The 22,301-nt window shown below is 41.1% G+C and overlaps 4 protein-coding genes across 6 annotated transcripts in view; all 4 read right to left on the minus strand.

Annotated features, from left to right (window-relative positions):
* Nucleotides 1-9,593, minus strand: part of Drep2 (DNA fragmentation factor-related protein 2) — a 27,555-nt gene extending 17,962 nt beyond the window's left edge. For both annotated transcript variants that reach the window (XM_065487770.1, XM_065487769.1), the window contains exons 1-2: nucleotides 9,286-9,593; nucleotides 4,195-4,297 (exon numbers count right to left, since the gene is read on the minus strand). In XM_065487770.1, coding sequence (XP_065343842.1) covers nucleotides 4,195-4,297; nucleotides 9,286-9,357 — 175 coding nt within the window. In that variant the 5' untranslated portion in view covers nucleotides 9,358-9,593. The remainder of the gene's footprint in view (nucleotides 1-4,194; nucleotides 4,298-9,285) is intronic.
* Nucleotides 9,594-11,132: 1,539 nt separating this feature from the next.
* On the minus strand, nucleotides 11,133-14,779 carry LOC135941956 (glycoprotein-N-acetylgalactosamine 3-beta-galactosyltransferase 1-like). Of its 2 annotated transcripts, none has more exons than XM_065487773.1 (5): nucleotides 14,642-14,779; nucleotides 13,746-14,198; nucleotides 12,687-12,966; nucleotides 11,785-11,942; nucleotides 11,133-11,507 (listed from the first exon to the last, which is right to left on the minus strand). In XM_065487773.1, exons 2-5 carry the CDS (start codon nucleotides 14,193-14,195, stop codon nucleotides 11,220-11,222), a joined length of 1,176 nt encoding a protein of 391 aa, XP_065343845.1. In that variant the 5' UTR covers nucleotides 14,196-14,198; nucleotides 14,642-14,779; the 3' UTR covers nucleotides 11,133-11,219. The 2 variants fall into 2 exon arrangements, with proteins under 2 accessions (XP_065343845.1, XP_065343843.1); XM_065487771.1 differs by having other exon boundaries at nucleotides 14,646-14,760.
* A 233-nt stretch (nucleotides 14,780-15,012) lies between these two features.
* On the minus strand, nucleotides 15,013-17,349 carry LOC135944022 (neurogenic locus notch homolog protein 3-like). The gene is made up of 9 exons (XM_065490701.1): nucleotides 17,235-17,349; nucleotides 17,013-17,087; nucleotides 16,864-16,961; nucleotides 16,585-16,642; nucleotides 16,396-16,526; nucleotides 16,128-16,287; nucleotides 15,889-16,022; nucleotides 15,382-15,477; nucleotides 15,013-15,325 (listed from the first exon to the last, which is right to left on the minus strand). Exons 1-9 carry the CDS (start codon nucleotides 17,291-17,293, stop codon nucleotides 15,102-15,104), a joined length of 1,035 nt encoding a protein of 344 aa, XP_065346773.1. The 5' UTR covers nucleotides 17,294-17,349; the 3' UTR covers nucleotides 15,013-15,101.
* Nucleotides 17,350-18,449: 1,100 nt separating this feature from the next.
* LOC135942283 (receptor-interacting serine/threonine-protein kinase 4-like) lies at nucleotides 18,450-19,430 on the minus strand. The gene has a single exon (XM_065488310.1). It carries the CDS (start codon nucleotides 19,428-19,430, stop codon nucleotides 18,450-18,452), a length of 981 nt encoding a protein of 326 aa, XP_065344382.1.
* Nucleotides 19,431-22,301: the final 2,871 nt, after the last annotated feature.

The following is a 22,301-nucleotide window of genomic DNA, read 5'->3' on the forward strand; positions in this document are numbered from 1 at the left end:
TTTATTTCGAATTGATAATACTCTTTATCTTTTCTATTACTTCGTTTATTTGCTCTTTGTTTATCATTCACGTAATTCATGATTCTTGCATTGCTATAAGAGGTCATTTAAGAATACACCAATAACACAGGATATGATTAAACTTTAATTGATAATCTGAACATTGATTAATCGTATGATAACAAATATTTATATACATTTAAAAATTAAATAAAAGAAATTAAATTTAATAAAAGAACCTAAACAAAATAAAATAAGAATAAAAATGCATTTATACTAACAAAATCTATACTTAATTATTTTGTTAGTTATTATTAAATTTTATGTTTACTAAGAAACTAGGTTGAAAAGTTAACTAGTGTTAATCAAAATTACCGTAAAAAAATTTAACTTGTGTATTAAATTTACAAAAAAGAAAAAATAAAAAAAGGGAATAAATGTTTCAAATTTTTCTTTAAGTAAACCAATCATGATTTTCAGACGTGGGGTTATGGCAAATTGAGTTGTTTGGACAACTGTTAAAAAAATTCACGACTCATATTTCCGGAAAAACAGAATTTCTTGATATCTTAAATCTTTAATATATTCTCGTCTTCAATTGTGATGATGAAAAAGTACCCACCATGCTGCAACTTTTAATGCCCATCAACACCAAAAGTTTCAGAAAATTTTGAAATTTTGAATTTACTAATAAATAAATACGCCAAATTGAAGGAAAAATGTTTGCTGTTTTTCATCGTATCGGGGAAAAGACACGCATAATATCTTTAAATAAATTGACGATGCGGAATTTTAATGGTTTTCGAGATATCTCCATGAAACTGAAAAAAATTAACCTTGAGAAACGTTGCTTTTGCGAAATGAAATTTTATGTCGATTTTAAATCGAAGTTTTGGCATACAATTAGCACATCTTTTACACAGAATATATCTAATTTTCCTAACAAATGGCGTCATCAATTTTACCTCTAAAAAACCGCAAACATTTCTTCATCGATCAAAAAACAAAAGACAAATAAATGTATTGAATTGAACTAATTTAGTAAAAATTGTTAACTAGCGTACTCAAAGAAAGCATCACATAATAAACGAAAATTAGAGGTCTCTGCCAGCTAGCAAATTTTGGGTCAAGTGGGCAGCCGCCAGCCACCGGGGAAAATAATCAGCTAAGTTAAGCCGGTCCCGCCAGCCGCCACCTTGAATCTCGCGGCTGAGAGTTGTGGCCACACTACATGTTATTCAAACTGAGCTCGATGATCAAAAAATATTTCGATATTCCAAAATAACGCCCAATATTTTCCAATTCTATGACCTGGATTTTTTTGTCTGCGATTATGTTAATTAGCCTAAATATGCTTTACTTTTGACGTATTTTAAGAGCCATCCATGCAAGATTTTTACCGATTAAAATTAAATATATCAGAATTTGAAAATGCCCTTCAAAAAATATGAAAAATAGTAAAGATATTAATGTAAATGTAAATAATTTTAATAAAATATAAATTTAGCTCTACAACAGCTTATTGTTTATCAATGTTAGTTTAAAAAAATTGTAAAAAAGAGTAGAATCGTTTGATTTTTTATGCAAACTATTAATAACTGAAATGTAAATGAATTCCACTAATTATTCACTCTGCAATGAAAAGAGCCTATTGCAAAATTTTAATTCAAGGAAATTTTATACGACTTGGTTTTTATTTATGTATTGAAAATTTGAAAGCCTTTTTGTGCATTGATTACACTGAACTGTCTTGAATTTGCTGTATTAAATTGATAGTTAAAATTTTGTTTGGGATAAAAAACGCATTTCTGTCAATTTCACGAGCTAAAACTGTCATTCTTAGACACACCGGATTTTATTCTTAATTCGTAGAGAAATAAGGTTGTAAAAAGCCTGAAGATATTAATAAATTGTAAAAAAAAATCCCCAGTCTGCGTGAAATCTCGTCTGTTTGATGATTTAGCGATGGAAAAATCTGTATCCTAGAGCGTATTTAGCACATATTAGAAATGCGAAGAGTCGGGCAATCGATCGTAAAGCGGAAAAGGCGCGGAGAGATGCAGCAAGCCCAATTTCAGTGCTCTGTGCTCTGCTCTGCTCTGCTCGGCGGGAGAGCACAAGCAGAAGCAGAACATAGCAAGCGAGCCGAGCCGAGCCGAGCCGGCTGGCTGTCGGAGACGCCGTGGAAAATGGCAGATTTGCAATCGGCCCTTGTCAAAATTCGCTCCGAGCAGCCAACAAGGTGAATGCGTCTCGATATTAAAATGCTGACTGCACTCAAGCAGCCGCTCGCCCGCCGCCGCCGCCGCTTTTTATCATCTGCCTGTCTCGCTCGCTCGATCCCACCCGCCTCTGCTCTGCGCGCGTCTAATATGTGCCACCATGGGATCGGATTTTCGCACGCGTTTACTTTCCTTCTCCGTCTTAATCACTCGCTAAAATTCATTTTAATTTTATTTCTAACTACCGGGGCCGGTATTCACGCAACGCGCTGATATGGCGTCTGGTAGAGTACGGCGGGAAAGTGACAAACGAAATTTATTATGAAAGCGCAGTGAATATTTTTGTTATTCCTTTACAAACAGCTGATTAGCCCGGTGATTGGTGAATCGACCGTTAGATGGCACATCAGGCTAATGGAAATATTAAAAAATACGCGGGAATGACATTATTAGGTCGGCACGCCTCTTTTTCGACGCTTCTGATTGGCCGCCGGACTGTCTCCTGATTGGCCTCCGTTATTTCGACGCCAAATTGAATTCTCAACGCAGATCGCAATCCGAACCCCGGTGTTATTAACCTTTAACTAAATTGGTTATCTGAGAATATCCGCGTATTAAAAATGACTGTTGAAATGTATATGAATTTTAATTCGATTTCAATTTCCTTTGGATGCTTTCAAATAATTTGGAGATGACTAATTTCTTGCCGGTAATGCTGCTTTAATAGGTAAAAATTTATTTTATGAAAAGATAGATTACTACTCAAATTTAAATATATTGCAGAAATTGAAATTACAAAGGGATTTAAAATTAAATGAATTAATTATCAAAATATTAATAAATGTAAAATAAGGTAACTTTTATTGTGAAAATAAAATCTCAACGTGTTCTTAATTCAATAAAAATTGTTGACATTTATCTAGGACAAAAATCTGTATTTATATAAAATTCTCATTACTTTTTTTTAAATTTGATGGAAAAAATTCATCGGGATTGAAATATTTTTATTTGGGAGTGGAGGATGAGGGTTGAGCACCTCTTAAAACCCTGCAAATCGTTAGGGGAGGTCAAGACGAGTCGAACGGTATGCAGGTTTTTCAATTCTGACTGTTAGAGCTCGAGATATGGCCAAGACAAAACTCATCCTTTAGTGTTCAAAGCCGGCAATAGATGGCTCCACCGTATACGTTTGATTTTAAGGCATTTTCGCAGCGATTTCAGTTTCAAGCCTTCTGCTGTGCATTCTTCACTTAAAATGTTTTCTTTTGACGTGCTGAAAACCAAAATCGGTTAATCCAACCGCCGTAGAATCGTGTAAACCATTATTTTTTTAATAAAAATATTTTCCGACGTTTTAATGGCGAATGGCTAGACTGATTTTGGTTTTTAGCACGTCTAAAGAAACAATTTTAGAAGCAGAATGCACAGCAGCACGATTGACTCCGAAATCACAGCGCAAGTTCGTTAAAAAAACCACTAGTGAATTCCCTGACCAAAAATTCTCATTTCTTAGCATTTTATACTTTCAACTTTTTATAATTTTTGTCAGAGAACTAAACATTTAATCCGTAAACAATTAATTTTTAAAAAAGCCCTGCTAAAAATTTGCTTCAAACCACCGAAAATCAATTTTTTTTATTGAAAACCCCGCCTATAAATCCGAGCCCTAGTAATATGAAAAATTCGACGCGAGAGTAAGAGAGAGAGAGAGAGAGAGAGAGAGAGAGAGAGAGAGAGAGAGAGAGAGAGAGAGAGAGAGAGAGAGAGAGAGGGGGGGCACAAAAGCATGTGCCCGAGTGTGTGTTTACCTCGCCCGAGGAAGTCTCATGAATATCTGAACGAACGCATCCTGGCCCCGTTTTTGTTCTCGCGGCGCGCCCCATATTATATTACACCCCCGTGCGCGTGACTGCGTGCGTGCGTGCGTGCACCTACCCACCCCTGTCTTGCACCCTTGCTGGGCTCTACGCACCTCTGGCCACGAGTTCCTCAAAGGTGCTGACCACCAAAGCCTTGCGCACATTCCGCCAGATATCCCAGAGCTTGAAAGGTCGCTTGATCACTCCTCTTGGCTCCTGAAACAAAATACACAACTTTTTAGCCGAAATTCAAGCTGACGAGACAGGAAAGTAAATCAATTGTAGCAAACGGTCAGGGGGAAATTAAAAATTTGGGCTCGTTTATGCTCTTAATAATTTTAAAAAGGAGGGATTTTTTTCGTTTATTTCAAAAATCCCCGAAAATCGATTTGTGGACTGTAACTCTTGACTGGGTTGAGGTATCATCTTGTAATTTTCACTGGCCAACCTATTTTTCGATCATGAACAATTAACAAAAAATTCGCAAGTCGAAGTTCAATTTCACCTTTCGCAACCCTTTTTCGAAAATTCAAAATTCAGGTCCCCGTTCGATTTATTCGAAGTTCAGAGCTGAAATGTAGCCCACGAAATTATGCACAAGCACACCAATTTTTCATAGGTTCAATCGCGATATTTTTTCTGCAATTCGAATTTAAGTTTAAGAACAGGCTCAGGGCCACTAGACCGCGCATGCGCAGTTCACCTCTCGATCTTTAAACACATTTTTCGCATTTCATTTGCTTATAGACACATGAAGAGCGCCCAGGGTAAACCTAGCAAGGTCAAGATCGACTTTCAGGGTCTGACCCCAACGTTACCCTGAGATAAAAAAATTTCGAAAATTCCCAATTTTATTGAACTCGGGGTCTTTTTATAGGTGTTTGCCACTGGAAAGCTTAAATTTAAAGGAAAAACTGCCGAATGACAATCCAGAAACCAGTTTTTGAAAAATTTAAGGAGGCCACTAATCCTGACGTATTATTAAAAATTGTTTAAATTTTAAAACCTTTAATATTTGTGATATAAGAACCTTGTGATTTTTACATATTATGAAGTTTAAATTAAGTATTGAAAATAAATGGTATTATTCTTAAAATATTAAATATATTGTTTTTAAGTAAGAAAAATCAAATAACATTTTTGTTTTTACTTGTTTAATAATTTTTTGCATTTTTTTATTTGTAGTTGGTTTTTTAAAAAAAACATGCATAATTTTGTTCTAATTTAAACAGACAAATATTGGATATATGCGTGCCATTAAATCAACGTAATGAAAATTTAATTGTTTTAAACACATGCTGTACATAAAGTCATAATTATGAAACTTCTATCATACTATTATCTCTTCAATGTCATGCTCTCAAGTGTTAAAAGCTCTTATTTTTGCAGGTGTAAGCAGCCAAGCTAATTTCGGTTTATGGGCAACGGGAGGGTAACTGGGCCGCGTGACAGTTCGGGGCGTTTCTTTCTCGCTGGCTCGGGGTGTAATGAGTGGCGGGCGGGCGGGCGGCGTCAGACGCGGCCGCCGAGCATAAGTGCTTGCACAACAAAGAAACGCGAAAACTGGGTCACTGCAATATTCATATTTGTCTATGCAGGCCGCGGAAAAGGTCGCGCTTTTCCGATACACACGTACATGAAAATATGTGTGTGTGTGTGTGTGAGTGTGCTATGCACGTTTGGTTCGATCGTTTGTTGTGTTTTTCTGTTGCATTTCCTGCTCATTACGAAGCATGAGCTGCCTTGCCGCCGCCACTGCCACTGCCGCCGCTGCCCCTGCTGCCGCTGCTGCGACGTCAGCACCTCGGGGACTCGGCACACTCATTTGCATGCCTCGAATTTGTCTGCAATGCTGCCTGCACGCTCCACTCGCTCGCTCGCCAATCTGCGGTTGCAAACGAGCGCTGCAGATCGCTCAAAATTTTCACTTGCTCCTTCCCATTCCCGCCTCTCTCCTCGTTTCAGACTTTTATTGCCACTATTAAATTAGTTCGTTTGGAACATTTAGGACGAGGAATTTGTGGATTTCATCTGCAATATATGGCTTCTCGGTAAGAAATTGGATATCCGAGGATGTCCGCGTTTTCACATAGACTGTTTTTAAGTAAATCATTTGGATATCATTAGGATATCTCGAAGGATATCTAATCGTGCTGCTGTGCATTCTGCTTTTAGAATAATTTCTTTAGACGTGCTGAAAACAAAAATCAGTCCAGCCATTCGCCGTAGAAACTTAAGAAAAGATTCCTTATTGAAAAAAATAGTATTTTTCACGATTCTACGGCGGTTGGCTAAACCGATTTTGGTTTTCAGCACGTCAAAAGAAAAGGAGAATGCACTGTGTCAGGATTGAGTCTGAAAGTGTAAATGCCTTAAAATCGGAAGTATACGGTGGCGCCATCTGTTGGAAGCTTCGAACACTACGGGTTGAATTTTGTCTTGGCCATATCTCGAGTTCTAACTGTCAGAATTGCAAAAACAGCACACCGTTCGACTCGTCTTGACGATCTGCTGGATTTTAGAGGTGCTCAACCCTCCACCCCTACCCCCAAATGACAATTTTTGAACCCTGATGATGAAAAAAGCTTTAATATTTACCGTTTTCTCCTTCAAATTTAAAATTAAAATTCAAACACTAAGGGCATACTTAACTGGGTAATTGTTAAAAAATGTAAATTAATTAATTGACTTAAGTTAGCTAAAATCCAAAGTATACGCTGGCGCCATCTGTTTGAAGATTGGAATTTAAGGAACCTATATGATGGGTACTCCTCATTTTTTCCTCTTAAGTACATCATTGTCATTAAATTAATTGTAATCAAATGAGGAAATATACACTAGATGTTGAATAAATGCCACGCAGGTTAAAAATCAGGCTTTCTGCATTTCTGCCGAAAACCGATCGGTGTGGATGTTCGGCTGGTCCTTGCAGGGCAATTAAGGAAAAGGGTCGGCGCTGCAGGCTGAATTATGCAAGACGCGAGTTTCACTTTGGGTGCAGGGACACATTTGCGTGCGCGGCAGCCGCACGCCTTTGCGCCACTTATGCCCACAATCAGCCCGCATCAAATATTAACTGACACGCTTCTTGTCTTCTCGTTCGATCGGCTACAAGAAAAAAAGCAAAAATAAAAAGAGCGAAAGAGGCCTATGCGACACGTCATGGCCCACAACCCAGGACCGAAAATCGAAATTTAATAAAAATTCTAAAAGATCCTAGCACGATTTTAAAGCCAAAATTACCGTTAAAGATATTTTCAAAAAAAAAAAATCAAACGTATTATTTGCTATTTTGTATATAAGTCCCATCTAAGAAATTGTTAAAAGTCAACTTTTCCATTTAAAAATCCCCTTCTGAAACTTCCATCCGTTGAACTCAAATTTCACGAGGGAACCCTATTTCAGCGCCGTATTTCGCTGTGTCTCTGCAGAGAATTTTTAATTAGGCTGCAGCAGATTCCGGCGTACGTCAAAATCTGCGAGTAAATTTGCGCTGATGCGTGCAGCGCGACACTTTTATTCGCGCGCGCAGCATAAACACGCGCGGCGAGAACGCCTGCCACTCGGCGAGATAGGCAACCGGTGGCTCGGAAGCGTCGCCCCGGTTGCATACTGCACTAATCGCACCCAATTCCTCGCGCTATTTCGCGAATAATTAATTGCGTGTGTGTGCCACTTCTTTCCTTTTAATTTGCAGCACGCGTTCTTCAAAGGTAATTCCACTGATTCAAAAATTCCAAACCTCCGGAATGGTCTCCTTACTCGAAATCTTATTAAATTTCACAACAAAGAAGTTTCCACAAAGCGCTGTTGGACAGATCTCGACGAGAGGAATCGAAATATGCCTAGAATATTTGGAGAAATTTTTAAATATTTGAATTACCGTAAAAATGTGATTGACAGTATATACGTTACAAGAGTCAAATGGAAACAAGTAAACGTTTTGACTTGAAGGGGTTAATACTGTCAGCCTGCTCGTTTACTACTCCTGCTCTGAGAGATTTTAAAGGGCTTCAAGGGCCTCTGAACCCCTCTTGTCTACTTGCAGGTAAAAAATATTGATTAAAACCAGCATGAGAAGCCGTTCTGCAGCACTGTGTTTTTTTAATCTTTAGCTGACAATAAAAGCGCCTGATTAAAAAAAACTTCCATCTGATTTTCTGTCAAATAAAGGGAACGCAATCTAGAGCTTCAAAACTAGCTCATCCACGTGTTTTTTTAGATCGGAGCAAGGGAGTGTCCAGCAGGTGAGGCACGGAATAAGCCGATAAAATCAGAACAAAAATTACTAGCTAATCATCTTATAATTGGTCTCGGAATTGACAAATGAGAATTTATTCCGCTGAAATGCTACATTTTTAGGGTCGATTTCCCAATATTTAATCAGAGAGCCGAAAAGTTCTTTCAGCTCTTTGCTTATTTTCTTCAATTTTCATTATTAAAAAAAATAAAAAATACATTACAATAATGTTAAATTATTTTTAAAATTATATTAAAAGTTAGAAAATAAAATCAAATTTTGGGTTACGTGTGCAGCCACCATCCACCGTTGAAAAGGGCCAAAAATTAAAAAAGGCAGGATGAGAAAAAATTCTTCCTTGTTAAGCACGTTTCAAATATTGTCAGCCGCGCCAGCCGCCGGTGAAAATGGCCCGCCGCCGCCTTAAACTGTGTATGATTTTTTTAAATTTCGAAACAAACAAACGATTTCCCCGCGAAAGACACGGTTTTCCATTTAAATACATTTTCTCTAAAATAAAAAATAATTGAGCAGTGCCTATTTTCGGCGTGAAATCCAAGCCGGGCGAATTAATTTCCGCGTTTTGATCTGCGAAATTGCAGAACGGCGTGGGACGACGTCCGGGCAGTGTGAGCGGCAGAGCGGAGGCGGCGGCGGCGGCAGGGCGGGGGTCGATGCGGCGGCGGCGGCGGAGCGAGCTTGTCCGCCCGACCGACCGGACGGGACACTCGGCCGAGACTTTGAGCGAGCGAGGGAATGAGGAAATGGCTGCGCCCTTGAGCGGGGGTGGAGGGGTGCGGCCGTGCGGGGGCGATCGTCAATGAATCTCGAGCGGCGGCGGCGGCGGCGGCCGAGGCAACGCCCCCCGCGCGCCGCCGAGCCATTCTTGAATGGCCGGGGGGCGGCGGCCCCCCTGCGGCCGGGGGGTCGGAAAAAGGGGGATGAAATCAGGGGCGAGACTCACTACATCCTGCTGGGGCGAGCGGCGTTCCTGCGAGAAGGAGTGCTGGTGCAGGGAGTGCTGCTTGCTCGTCATGGGCCCGCCGCGCTAGGCTGCCTGGCCTGCTGGTCGACGCAACATCTGGCCTCCGTGGCCTCGGTGGCCGCTGGGCCGCCGCCTGCCAGGCGTGCTCCAGCCCCAGGTCAGCTCGGGCGTGCGCTCAGGTCGAGCCAGCCAGCCAGGGTTCAGCCTGCGTGCCTGCTGCGCTGCTGCAGCCCAACATGGAGTCTCGCTCGGTGCGCTGCGCGCGGTGCTGCCGTGCGGTGGTGGTGCGCCCTCCGCTCCGTGCGCGCCACCACCGGCCGCCCCGCCACCCCCCAGCGCCACCTGCCCCGCCGCCCGGAACCACCCATCGATCCCGCCGCCAGCCGCCGCCGCCGCCGCCACCCCGTTCGCAGCCCCTCACCCCAGAGTGCCGCGGCGGCGGCGGCTGCGACCAGCTGCGAACCCAGGCGCACCCCCTCCCCGCCCGGCCACCCCCCTGCCCCCAGCCGCCGCCGACGCACCACCGCCGGCCGAGCCACGTGCTCTCGCGCTTTCCAACCCTTGCCGTCCTTCCTTCGGCCCCGCACCTTCAATTCCTGCCAACTCACCCCCATCCACAGGGTGGCAAATCACCTGTCATCAACTGCAAAACACTTGTCTTCTTAACATTTTAATTCAGCTCTATTTCTTTGTATTTTGTATGCTTAGCAGGGTGTATTAATTATAGTTTAACTATTATTCTAATTCAATTATTTAAATGTTCAGTATTAACAGCTGTGGTCAAAGGTTTAAATTTTATTTTGGAAGATTTTATTAACTAAGCAAAAAGAAACTAATGTATGATAATATGGAATTATAATATTATCGGTTTGAAGTAAATTTAAAATAAATAAATATCCCAAAAATTAAAATAATAATAAAAAGTGCTTAATTTTAAAATTTTAAAAATATTAATATAAAACTATTATTTTGGTTAACTTAAATATATATTTAATTATCTTTATTGCAAATTAAAACAAGAAAAGTTTTTTTCTAAAAATATCTGAAAACTCTGTAAATTATTATTTATAATTAACATTTTACTACTATAGTAGTGCAGAATGTATTTTTTTCAAGATTTTTCACATTACCGGCTCCAGAGAACACTGTCTCAACAATATTAATAAATTTGTAACGATAGCTATCCGAATTTTAAATAATTAAACAGACAACTTCTATCACTTTGGTGTGTGTTTAATATCCTAAATTTTTTTAAATGTGCACTGCTGATCCTCGTAACTTGCGAATTTTAGGTTAATTTAGATAATTTGTGATAAGTAGAACGCAAATAAAATATCCCCATCGTCTTGAAAAGACTTTTTTTTAAAAAAAAGGCCGTGCGAAATACTGCATATCCATGAGTTTGTTTATTTGATTTTAATTTTTGGAAAATTTATATTTATTGGGAAAAATCATTTGATTGATACAGGTAGCGATTAAAAATCATTTGAATTGTTTGAAGCAAAATGCAGCCGATTGATAAACAATTTGTTCTAAAATTTGCAATAACCTAAATGGTAAAAATAAAAAATTTTCAAATTTTTTCCAAGATCTACAGTGCTTGACCTCATTTTCTTAGCAGATTTCGAATCCTCTCGTCAAGATCTGTCTTTATTGTGAAATAAAATCAAATTTCAAGTAAGGAGACAGTGCTAACTTTGCAGCCACTTTTCTCAACAATTTACTCTATATTAATTGGGTCAATTTTGGCTTCAACTGAATCCTAAGGCATCCTTGACAACAAGCTTTTTCCAGAAAATTCTACAATAAAAAAACTAGAAAATGTAATATTGTAAATAAATTGCACATCTTTATTTGGCAAGCAAAAAGAATAATATGAGTAAAAATTGGAATACAAACGTGTAAATACAGATTCATAGGTGCTTGTAGTGGAGGACTGACAGCTTGGAAGCAATCTTGGACGAGAGTCGATAATACTGGTCAGCGGAGATGTCCTCGCCAGGCCGGTCCCACAGCTGCTCGTCGCGCAGGAACACGCGCCAGGGTTCGTTGCCTGGAAGGGGAGTGGGCGCAGGAAGGTTGCCCAGACCACCCTTTTCGGCAAAACGCTTCACCCGGTACAGCAGGTAGTGGAACTGGAAAACCTTGTCCGGCTCCACGCCTTGGAATGTAATCGACGAATCGCTGCAGCAGTTCAAACCCTGAAAAAATCAAGTGATTGAAATTTAATTACACATAGATATCGCTTTTATAATTTAAAATGTACTCCTCTTTGACTTTAAGTAGCATTTTTCTCTGATCAAAATTTCAGTTGCGGTCCAGCAATTAAATTGATAACAGGTTATAAAATAACACAAACAAAATATTCATTCAAAATCTGAAGAAAATTAAATAAAAATAGTATACTCATAAAAATATTAAATAATTCTTTAAAATTAAAATGAAAAAATTAACGTTTTGTTCAGTCCTGAAATTTACCTCATCAACAGGGTAAATGCTTCTCTTCCAGTAGCTGCCGAGAGGAGAGAGTTTGTGCGAGAAGAGCATTTGGTTGAGATTGAAGCCGTGGAAGCGGCCTCGCAGTCTGTGGTCCCTCGTGTCCTCTGGGCTCACGCCGGCCTCGCCCAGATACTTGCCTACAATTAATATTAAAAAATCACTCTCAATAAGTGGACGCAAAAAACCCAGAAAAAAATCGTTTGAGTAACGCAGGTCAAAGCCAAGTCCAAGGCGTGTCCGATGAGGGTTCGTGGTTGAAGATCAGACAAACGGCCGAAATTTAACAAAAATAAAACAATTTTCACCTAGCTAAAAAACCCGAAAAACAGTAAAAAATTAGTTTTAATTTTTGTTCGAAAATCTGAAAATTAGTCTCCAGATTGACGGTGGTCTTTTACATGTGATGGAGTCAGTAAGACCCTTAAATTTCGCTCGGTTTGGAAAAAAATCGCGATTTTTCGATTTTCCATGTTAATGTCTTTTCCGAGAAACTGCAAAACTCACGTTTTTCAAAGTTCAAAACTGATCTCCTCCTAGGATTTTGATTTGATCGGCTTGAATTTGGTTTTAAAATGATCCTAGAAAAATTCCGCGTCAACCCAAGAGCCATTTTTCCGAATTTTTGCAGTGGTTGAAAGATGTCGAAAAAATGCAAAAAATTTACTACTATATAAATTCAACGGCCTGATCAAAGTTGAAAAAACTGACAAAATGTTCTTTATTCGATGCCTAGCTGAGATTGCTAGGCGGCATGCCATTTTTTTTTAAATTTTGAATTTTTTAAAAAATCAGCAGAAAAAATTTATAAAATAATGGTGATTTTGGAAAACTACCAACGGGCGGAGGCTTTAACCTTTTTCATTTGAATTTTGATTGTTTACCGAGGTAAAAGTCCTCATTCTTCCAGTGTTTGCCGCTGTCCTCGCACGCCTGGGACGAGTTGAAGCGGTCGACGATGAGCTTGAGCGCGCCCTTGCTGAGCACGTAGCCAGCCTGCGCCACGTTGTAGTCCTCGTTCCACAAACTCATCGCATGGCCCAGATAATACGGCGTATTGGCGTCCAGCGGCGCCACCAGCAGCCTCAGGTTCTCAGGTAGCACGAACAAGTCCTCTGGGAGGAAAATCACCCATTGCAGCTCCTTCCCAGAGGAATGCCACACCTTGAAATGGAAATTAGCATTAGAGGACACTGGGTACTGAAAATCGAATGAAAAATGTTTTTCTTTAAGGACTTCTGAAGTGCTTGAGTGCGTCCATTTTTTTTAAATTCATACACAATGTCAGTGTTGGAATTCTACTCACAGGAGGCTCAAAATTTAATTTGCATGCCCTAAAATACTGAACTCACAGCTTTTAGTTCAAAGTGGCGGCTAGGAACATTAAAGGACACCATAAGGTCACCATTTTGAAATATATATTTTTTAAATTAATTGAAATATTTGATTTTAAAATTAAAAAATAATTTTTTACTAAAATGGCGGGCTTTTTGGTCTTTCATCGGTTCCTTTAAGCCATCTTACTGGATTTTAAATGTATTCAAGATGGCGTGTTAGCAGAAAGCATGATAATTTAAATGGTTCTTTAAATCATTTACCCACAAAAACACAAAATAAAAATTTCCAAGATGGCGGATTGAGTGGTCCTTTAAGAACAAAAAAATTTAATAACGTCATTAAAATGGCGGTGCCGGTTTACTTTAAGGGTTCTTTACGGGGAATTTCAGAAATTATCCAGGAATATTACAAAAATACCGGTGGTTGTCGAGTAACTTAAAATCAAAATTCAAGATGGACGACTCACTGCCCCTATTAAAATCCTCCTGGTGAACCTGATAACTTTCCAAATCAATATTTCCCCTACATTTAATCTTATACCAACCCTATTTTACGCCTTTTCTTTCCAAATCAACCTGAGGATGTCCCCGTCCTTTAAGACCCACCTGATTAATCACAGAGCAGAGAAGGTGCCAGGAAGACTTGGGTTTTTCGACAAGCCGGACGTCAAGGTCTGAGGCTTGAAGGTGCGATCCCGCAGCGGCGAAGAACTCGAGGCGGTTGCAGCCGCGGCCCCAGGTCTGCTCGATGGCGCGCGCCTTCTTGCCCTTCCTGGCAAAGACGACGCACGCCACGTTGACCCTGGCGAAGAGGAAGGCGGCCTCCGACTCGGCGCTGGCGTTGCCGTACGAGACGGCGTCGGCCGACGCCCTGCCATTCCGCACGCCCTGCGTGGCCAGCCAGTCGCGGTAGCGGTCCTCCGCCGGCGGCCTCACGGACGCCATCGACAGGGTCTCCTCCGGAGGCGACGGCCGTCCCAGCAGCAGCAGGCACGCCACGAAGCCCAACACGTAGGCGCCGCAGAAGCCCAACAAGGGCCACTGCACCCTCTTCATCCTCTAGAATAAAAAAAAATTAGGGTTAAAATTGGTCGAATTACAAATCTCGTCCACTTGGAAATTGGTTTTTTAGTGGATCTGAGATGTATTTTTTCATTTTCTTGTGATTCTTTGACAGTTAAAAGAAAAGCAAAACAGGTGGCCTCACCATTTGCAGCAAAAAACATAATATTTTGACTGGAAAATGGAAATCAAAAGCCAGGAAAATTCCACCAGGGATAAAATTTTACAACAAAATTTGGAAATTTTCACCACATTTAGAAGGTTTTGGCAGTTTCGGACAGTTTTAAAAATAATTATTTCATAATTCGTACTTGTGGCAGTAAAAATCTCGGAAAAAATATTCATCCGCTTAAATTTCACACTTTTCACAGCCCTAAATAGCAAGTGTCAGGGTTCAATTTGTTCCAGATTTCTTCTAAAGGTCATTGGGACTGACTTACTGGCCTAATCTCAGGGTTACATCAGGTTACATGACCTCAAAGGGACGGAATATCAGCTGCACGGCGTCAAACTCGCATTCTTTGTTGACAAAACAGTAAACACTGCGAATGCTGCGAATGCGCCACGCCCACCTGTCTCCGCTGTCACTTGCAGGTGTCCTGGCCCAGCGATCGCAGCGCCACTACCCGCCAAAACGGCTGGGGAATGACGGACGAGTTTGCTAACAGCAATCTTTATTAAAACGATGAAAACAAAGCGAATTTTCACAACATTGTAATGATTTTTACTGACGATTTTTTGGCAAAAATTCTTCGACTGTTTTTGGAGCAGCCATTTTGCGTCAAGGACATACTTAAAAAAAGAGACGATCTTCAATTTACAGAATTTTAATTTAAAGACTTAAATTAACGAACAGTCAGAATAATTAAAGCTAAACAAAACTATCGTGTTTAAATAAAATTAGGCAGCGTTGTTGGCGACGTAGCGCTGTCCGAACTGGCACTGCGGCACGTTGGAGGGGCTGAAGACGCCGGTCTCGTAGTAGCACGTGTAGCGGTCGGCTGGCGGAAAGGTGAAGCTCATGCCCTGCGGACAGCTGACCGCACACGTGAAATACTCGCTGGTGCCGTTGCACTCGCGGTTGCCGTTGAATGGCATGTTCCTCAGCGCGCACCGGTCGCTCCCTTAAACGAAAGTCATTGGTTTTTAATTTTTATAAAGGAAGAATTTAAATACGCACTGTATTGGCACTGCAGCCCCCTGTACTCCTTCGGGCACAGGCACCTGTTGAAGGACAGACACCGACCGCCGTTCTGGCAAGTGGGCTCGCACACAGCTGAAAATTCTTTCGGTTTTAATTTTAGTGTAAAATCGTCAATAAAAATAGTATAAATAAAATTTGGTTTCCGGAGCCCTATGGGCCAAACCGTGCCCATTCTGGTACCAATGCGGTTTTTCAAAATCGGCGCTTTGACCTGGGGTACCTTAATGACCTTTTTCAGGGTACCCCAACCTAACAATGAGATCCACTCCCAAGCCGATTTTTTCAGTAGTTTCGAGTACATTTGGCGATACTCAGCGATGATTTATTGCCCTTGCCTTTCCCCGACCTTCCTCAGATCACGTGACCTGACATCCAGACCTGGACTGTTTTTTGCGATTTTATTTTAATCTTATTTTGATCAATTTCACCGCCTATTTATAATCGAAATTACAGAAATATTAAATAAAGTTTAAATATACTTACTGTCGCAGTTTGGTATATTTTGCGCGTCGAAATTGCTGTTGGTCGAGATCCAAGCGCCGTTCCTGCATGCAAAGTCGATTTCTGTCAGCCCGCCAGGAAACTGCGCCCCATTCAGGCACTTGATGGTACAGTTCCTATTTTAATCAATTTATTAAAATACTTGAAACCACAGAAAATGTTTCACGTGAACAAAAAGAAAACAAATTCAATTTTTGGCCATTTTTTTATAATAATTTTACCTCATAGAGCATTGTTTCCTCGAGTTCATGGGCGTCTTGGGGTACGTGAGGCATTGCCTGTCCTCGAACTGGCACTGCGCGCCGCTGAAGTCTGGCTGGCACAGGCACTTGTTGGGCGACAAGCAGATGCCACCGTTCTGACACTCGAGCTGGCAAATTGCTGCAACATTTTCAACAAATAACTCAATATTATAATTCATTCTTACGGTTCATCTAATTTCATATATTTCATAATATTTCAATCTAATGAATACAAAATAAATATTACGTTTGCAAGGCGGTAGTGTGGTCCAGTCGGCACCTTGGACGCGCCAGTTTCCGTTCTCGCAGGTTAGGTACATGGAATTCTCCCCGTTGGGAAACTGGTAGTTGGCGTGACAGGTGGCCTGACAGCTCCCGCTGCGCGCACACACACACAATTAATGATTTAAATAAGAAAAATCGGTCAGTCTCGTACCTGGCAATGTTGCAGGTAATCCGCGAGTTGGACGGAACCCCTGGCAGGTGCGTGCATTCTGCTTCAATTTAAACAATATTAATTTAAATAGATCATAATTTGCCGTGAGAAGGGTGAAGGTATTTATTTTCATGTACGTGACCGACAACAAAAAACCCTCTCGCAGGTATTATTAACAAAAGACGCGCAGGAATGCGAGAAAAACGCGTGAAAGATCAAGTATGAAAATAAATCCTTTTACGAGAAGGGAAAATTTCATTGTCTGATTTTTGGGCTTGCCTGCATAAGTAGTCTGTTGAATTCTGTTGGGGTCAAGCTGCTGGGCCTCGTGAGTCACTTGCACGCTGCTGCTGACTGCTTGCGACGAGGGAGGAAATCTAACAATGGGACAACAGATTACAAATATTCCAGTTGAAAAGAATTTCTACCTGGCTTGTCCAACTTCGTGTTTGATAAATGTCAGATTTGGATCGCAGTCAACCACACTCGTCACAACAGGAGTTCTAATTTAAACCAAATATTTGAATAGAAGAAAATTTAGATTTATGAAAAATAAATTGAAAAAAATATAAAAAGTGATGCAATTACAATTTACAATTTTAATAATTCAATAAATCATTTGAATAAAAATTAGAATATAAAACACGTACCCTGTGCAATGGAAGCTTAGTGCGCCGACGAGGCAGAGAAAAAAGAAATAGTGTCTCATGCTTCGGCCGAAGAGTGACAAGTAAAATTAATTCACGTCGCTCATCAATATTTATAAGAGTTGAAAGGTCGGCCGGGTTATCTTTGGAGGAGAAAATTGATGCCACGGCTACTGTGTCAGTGTGCCACCACGCACGCACAGCTGCATCTGCCCTTGAACTACTCAAAATCTCAAAAATCGATCAAGAGTTTTGAATTATTTAATTAAAACATTTTGAACGAAACAAAATGAGGAATTTTATGATTAAAATACTGTGATGCCCTTACATTTAGTTAATTTTATTTCAGTTTAAAATCACAAAATATACAGAGCAAAGAAACCGAATTTGTAAGGAATTTCTCAGTGATTGGAGCTGCCAAGAGACGGCACCACCGTTCGTTTTCAATTTTCATGAATGTATTTCTTGTTGTGCGATTTCAGATTCAATCTAGTTTCTGGTGCACCTTGACCAATCGGAGAAGGCTTTTGTTGTCTTGAATATAATTCAGTTTTAGGATTCAACTGCGATTGGCTGAGTCAATTTTGATTTTCAACACGTTATTAAACCAAGAATTCACGCAATAAAGAAGTGTAATTTTCTATAGAACGGTGGCGCCAGCTGTTGGCAGCGTAGGAAAATTTTTATTTATTGGTCATTTTATTTCGCTTTCTGCGGCATTCAATTAAATTTCTCCTCATGAAATATTCACAAAATTGACCAGTTGCATAAAACCCTATAGTGTTCAAAGCCGCCAACAGATGGCGCCACCATATACTTTAGTATTAAATTTAATTTTAAAGAACATTTCGCTGCGGTTTCAGACTCAATCCTGCTGCTGTGCATTCTTCACTTAATATGCTTTTTTTTTGAAGTAATGAAAACGAAAATCAGTCCAGCCAGCCATTCGCCGTAGGACCGTTGGAAGATTTTTTATTTGAAAAAATAGTGGTTTCCACGATTCTACGGCGATTGGCTTAGCCGATTTTGGTTTCCAGCACGTCAAAAGAAAGCATATGAAGTGAAAAATGCACAGTAGTAGGATTGAGTCTGAAATCCTAGCAAGTTCCTTAAAATTAAATTTATTACAAAAGTACATGGTGGCGCCTTTTACATGTCTGTTGACGTCTTTATGCAACTGGTTTATTAATGGAGATTCAGGCAAAACTCTTTTAGATCTCACGATTCGTAAGGACATTCATCGCATGTGAATTTTTGCACATGATCAGTAATGTTGTTGTACTGCTCCAGCAGCCATTGACGGATTTCAGTGCGTCCATTGTTTGAAGCATGTTTAATCGCTCTGTCAATCAGATAACTGTCGACAGAGTGCAAATATTTGGCGCTGTTTAGTTTCTTCGCCACAGCACACACTTGCATCAGATCTGCTTGGTTAATATTGACACGCACCTTGGCTCCACGGTCCACGAGCATCTTGGCCACACTGAAGTTCTCGGCCATGAGGGCGTAGCAGAGGGGCGTCCAGCCGTTTTTGTCCGCCTGGTTCACGTCACAGCCGGCGGAAATGAACAAATCGGCCAGGACGGTGCCGTGCTTGGTGTTGTAGCTGGTGTAGTGCAGGCTGGTGCACATCTTGTCCCTGCACAAACGCCTGGCGTCGACGCCCCCCTCCACGATCAGCCACATGCACATATCCTCGTCGGCAACCTGCGCCGCCACGTGCAGAGCGTTCCTCCCGTCGAAGTTGAATTCGTTGATTAGTCCTGGCATGTGCCTGTGCACCTTTTCCGCGAACTCCAGGTTGTTCCGCATCACGCAGTAGTCGAGCAGGTTGTAGCCGAGGTTCTGGGCCTTGAGCATCTCCACGGCAACCCTCAGGTTGACGGCCCTGATGGCGTAGTCGATCGGCGTCTCGCCGTCCACGTCCAGCGTGGTCGCATCCAAGCCTTCGGAAATGAAGAAATGGGCCAGTTCCACTCCGTGCTCAAAGTTCAACGCGACAAAGTGCAACACGGTGGCCCCGTGAGGCTCCGTCTTGGCTTTGATGTTGTGCCGCTTCGCCACCAGTCTCTCGCAGCACTCCAAATTGCTGTACAGGGCCGACTTCATCAGGTCGTTTGCTCCCACGGACAACTTTTGGTTCAACTCGGCCAGTTCCTTCAGCATCAAATTCGTGTGCTCCTTCGCCTCGATTTCCATTTTGGCTCATTTCCTATACAAAAAGTAAAAGCAAAGAAAGATATGCGTTTAATTGCGTGGTATGGCTATAAAAAATTCAAAAGAAGCAATATATTTGAGAGTGCCGCGCTATTGATTCGTGAGGGTTATTTTTTGTAAACCTCTCTGCATAGCACTTGTCATGGGCTATGAGCTCACTGGGTCCCAGCAGTAGGTCCGAATAACACCGCCAAGCGGATTAATGGAGCCTGAGTGGCCCAAAAGTCGCCTCCCCGCACCGAGCTCTTTTAGTTGAAACGCCACACATTTGTCCATAAAGCCGCTGGAAAGGTGCGCAAACCTGCACGTGGCGCCTCTCCAACCAGCCCGTTGAGCTATTTGAGCATGTCGAGTCCCTGAACTAACCACTTTTTGCCATTTCTGACTTTGGGTTGCCGCAGCTTTAAACCCCCGAATTGCTAAAATATCTCCCATTGCTTTGACACTCGTGAGAATGCCTTAACGATGCGAGCCAACGGGCTGGTTTTTAGGTTAGATCACAGAAGAATCACTAGGTTGGTGATTTTAGTGACTTTTTGGTCTGAACCAGCAGAGAATGCCACAAGAACGCCGGTGGCCAATCTGAGAAGAGATCGAGCGTTTCTGTTTAACTCTTTAACATAATAAAGAACTAATATGAGATTCCTGAGAACGAGACCGAGACAGCTATAGTAGCGCCAAAGCAAAAGCCAAGTGACAAATCGCTAGATTCAGTCAGCCTTTTGTCACCTACGCTGGCTGTCACTGTGGCACTGCTGGCTCAATCTTACAATTGACCGCAGTTAAATAAACCCTTAGTGTTCAAAGCCGCCAACAGATGGCGCCACAGTATACTTTATTAAAAATTTAATTTTAAAGCGTTTCCGCTGCGATTTCTCAGAATCAATCCTGCAATTGTGGCAATATACACTTAATATCCTAAATATATTTTCTTTCGACTTGTTTAAAAGCTGATAACAAAAATCAGTCCAGCCATTCGCCATAGAAACGATGGAAAAGATAATTTATTTAAAAAAAAAACAGTGGTTTCCACGATTCTACGGCGATTGGGTGAACCGATTTTGGTTTCCAGCGTGTCAAAAGAAGGCATATTAAGTGAATAATGCACATTGGCAGGATTGAGTCTGAAGTCGCACTGCAAATTGCCTTCAAGTTAATTTTTTACGATAGTATACGGTGGCGCCATCTGTTGCCGGCTTCGAACACTAAGGGTTTATAAAACTCGTCAATTAAGTCAGTTCTTTATGTAAAAAAGAGACAAAAACAGAAGAACGCCGGATTTTCCAAATATTGGACTGCTATAGATTTGTTTATAAAAAAATAACTATCCTAAATTTCTCTGCACAATAGATAGATATGATAAATTAGTTTGGGACTTTTAGTCGGTTACATTGGATAGAAAATTTATTTTTCGGAGAATGCAGCGGGCTGTTAGTTATTCCGATCAGTAAAATGTCTTTCTCAGACATAATAAGGACGATTATTGATTTTATGTGCGATGAAATTTTTTAATATGGGACAGGGTGCGCGCCTGCATTGTTCGTCATTATTAACTTAATCGAACAGCAGATTCTGGCAGATAATAACTTCCTTTTATCTACAACAGTTAAAATTGAGTGCTTACCTGGAATTTTCAGCTCACAAAAGGCATCTAGATGCGCTGAGAAGGTAAAAGAAACAACCTTACAGGAACCACGTGCTCTTGCAGACTGCATCAGCTGAGCAGGAGAAGGAATAAAAGGATCGAGATTTTTCTCTCCCTTCACAGCTGCGAGTGCGAGCGCAGGTACACTACTCGTGAGAGCGCAGTTGAGGGAGGGGGTAGGCTGCGCGTTTATTGGGGGTGGCGCTGGGATTCAAAAGTGGAAATGCCACGTTGTACATTTTATTTGACGGCGCCGCGGCAAAACCACAAAAATAGTTCTCAGATCGCGCGACCTGAGAAAGGTTGGTGACAGGCAAGGATGAAAAATTGCCACTGATGATCACCAAATTTGCTCGAAAGTATTGAAAAAGAATGAAAAACCTGCCTCGGGGTGGATATCAGGTCGGGTTACCCTGAAAAAGGTATATTTCCCTCCAAGCCACTTGGTTTCTCCTTCGACGCCTTCGCGATCTCTTCTAAACGGCGATAAAAAAGGATTCGTATGGTTTTGTTCGCATCGAAAACATATGCAGAATGGTCGCGTGCAAATTCTTTTTGCTACACTCGCTGGCCGCGCGCTGCGCCACTTCCGGCAGCGCAGCAGCAGCATCAAGACGCCGCAATAGCCTCCGCCGCTATAGCTGATGTGAGAGCGTCCATTTATTTTGAAACACTGGTGTGTCTCCGCATCTCCAATTTGCCCTTCAATCTTCAAGTAATAAATACTTCATAATACACATAATGAGAAATGAGAGTAAAATTAACTTGAGCTGCAACTGTTTTGTTTTGAGTGTTTTAATTTTTAATTTGGGGCTATGCCATCAGCAGAGCTTAATATTCGCAATATTATTTGCGTGTACGCATTTTAATTGGTTTAGTTAAAAATTATCTTAATTAACACTACCATTCAGATTAATATTAAAGAAGAGTACAATCAAATTTAATTCAACACAAAGCTAGAGTAAATGTTTAATATGCAATAAATACCACAATTTGCATTGAGTTTATGGAAGCGTTTATTTTTTTTTTAACCATAAACACGCAGCAACTAAAGCGGAGATGAACTATGCAAGTCTCCTTCTTCGTCCACAATAAAACCGTAAAAACGCTCCTCGACGAGACGTGTCATGTTGTAGACATAATACGAGCCTAATATGCTTTTGAAAAATTCTAACTTAATAGTTTCAAGTCCAAGTTCCTGCCCTAAA

The sequence above is a fragment of the Cloeon dipterum genome, chromosome 4 (assembly GCF_949628265.1).
Source record: "Cloeon dipterum chromosome 4, ieCloDipt1.1, whole genome shotgun sequence".
NCBI classification, from domain to species: Eukaryota; Metazoa; Arthropoda; class Insecta; order Ephemeroptera; family Baetidae; genus Cloeon; species Cloeon dipterum.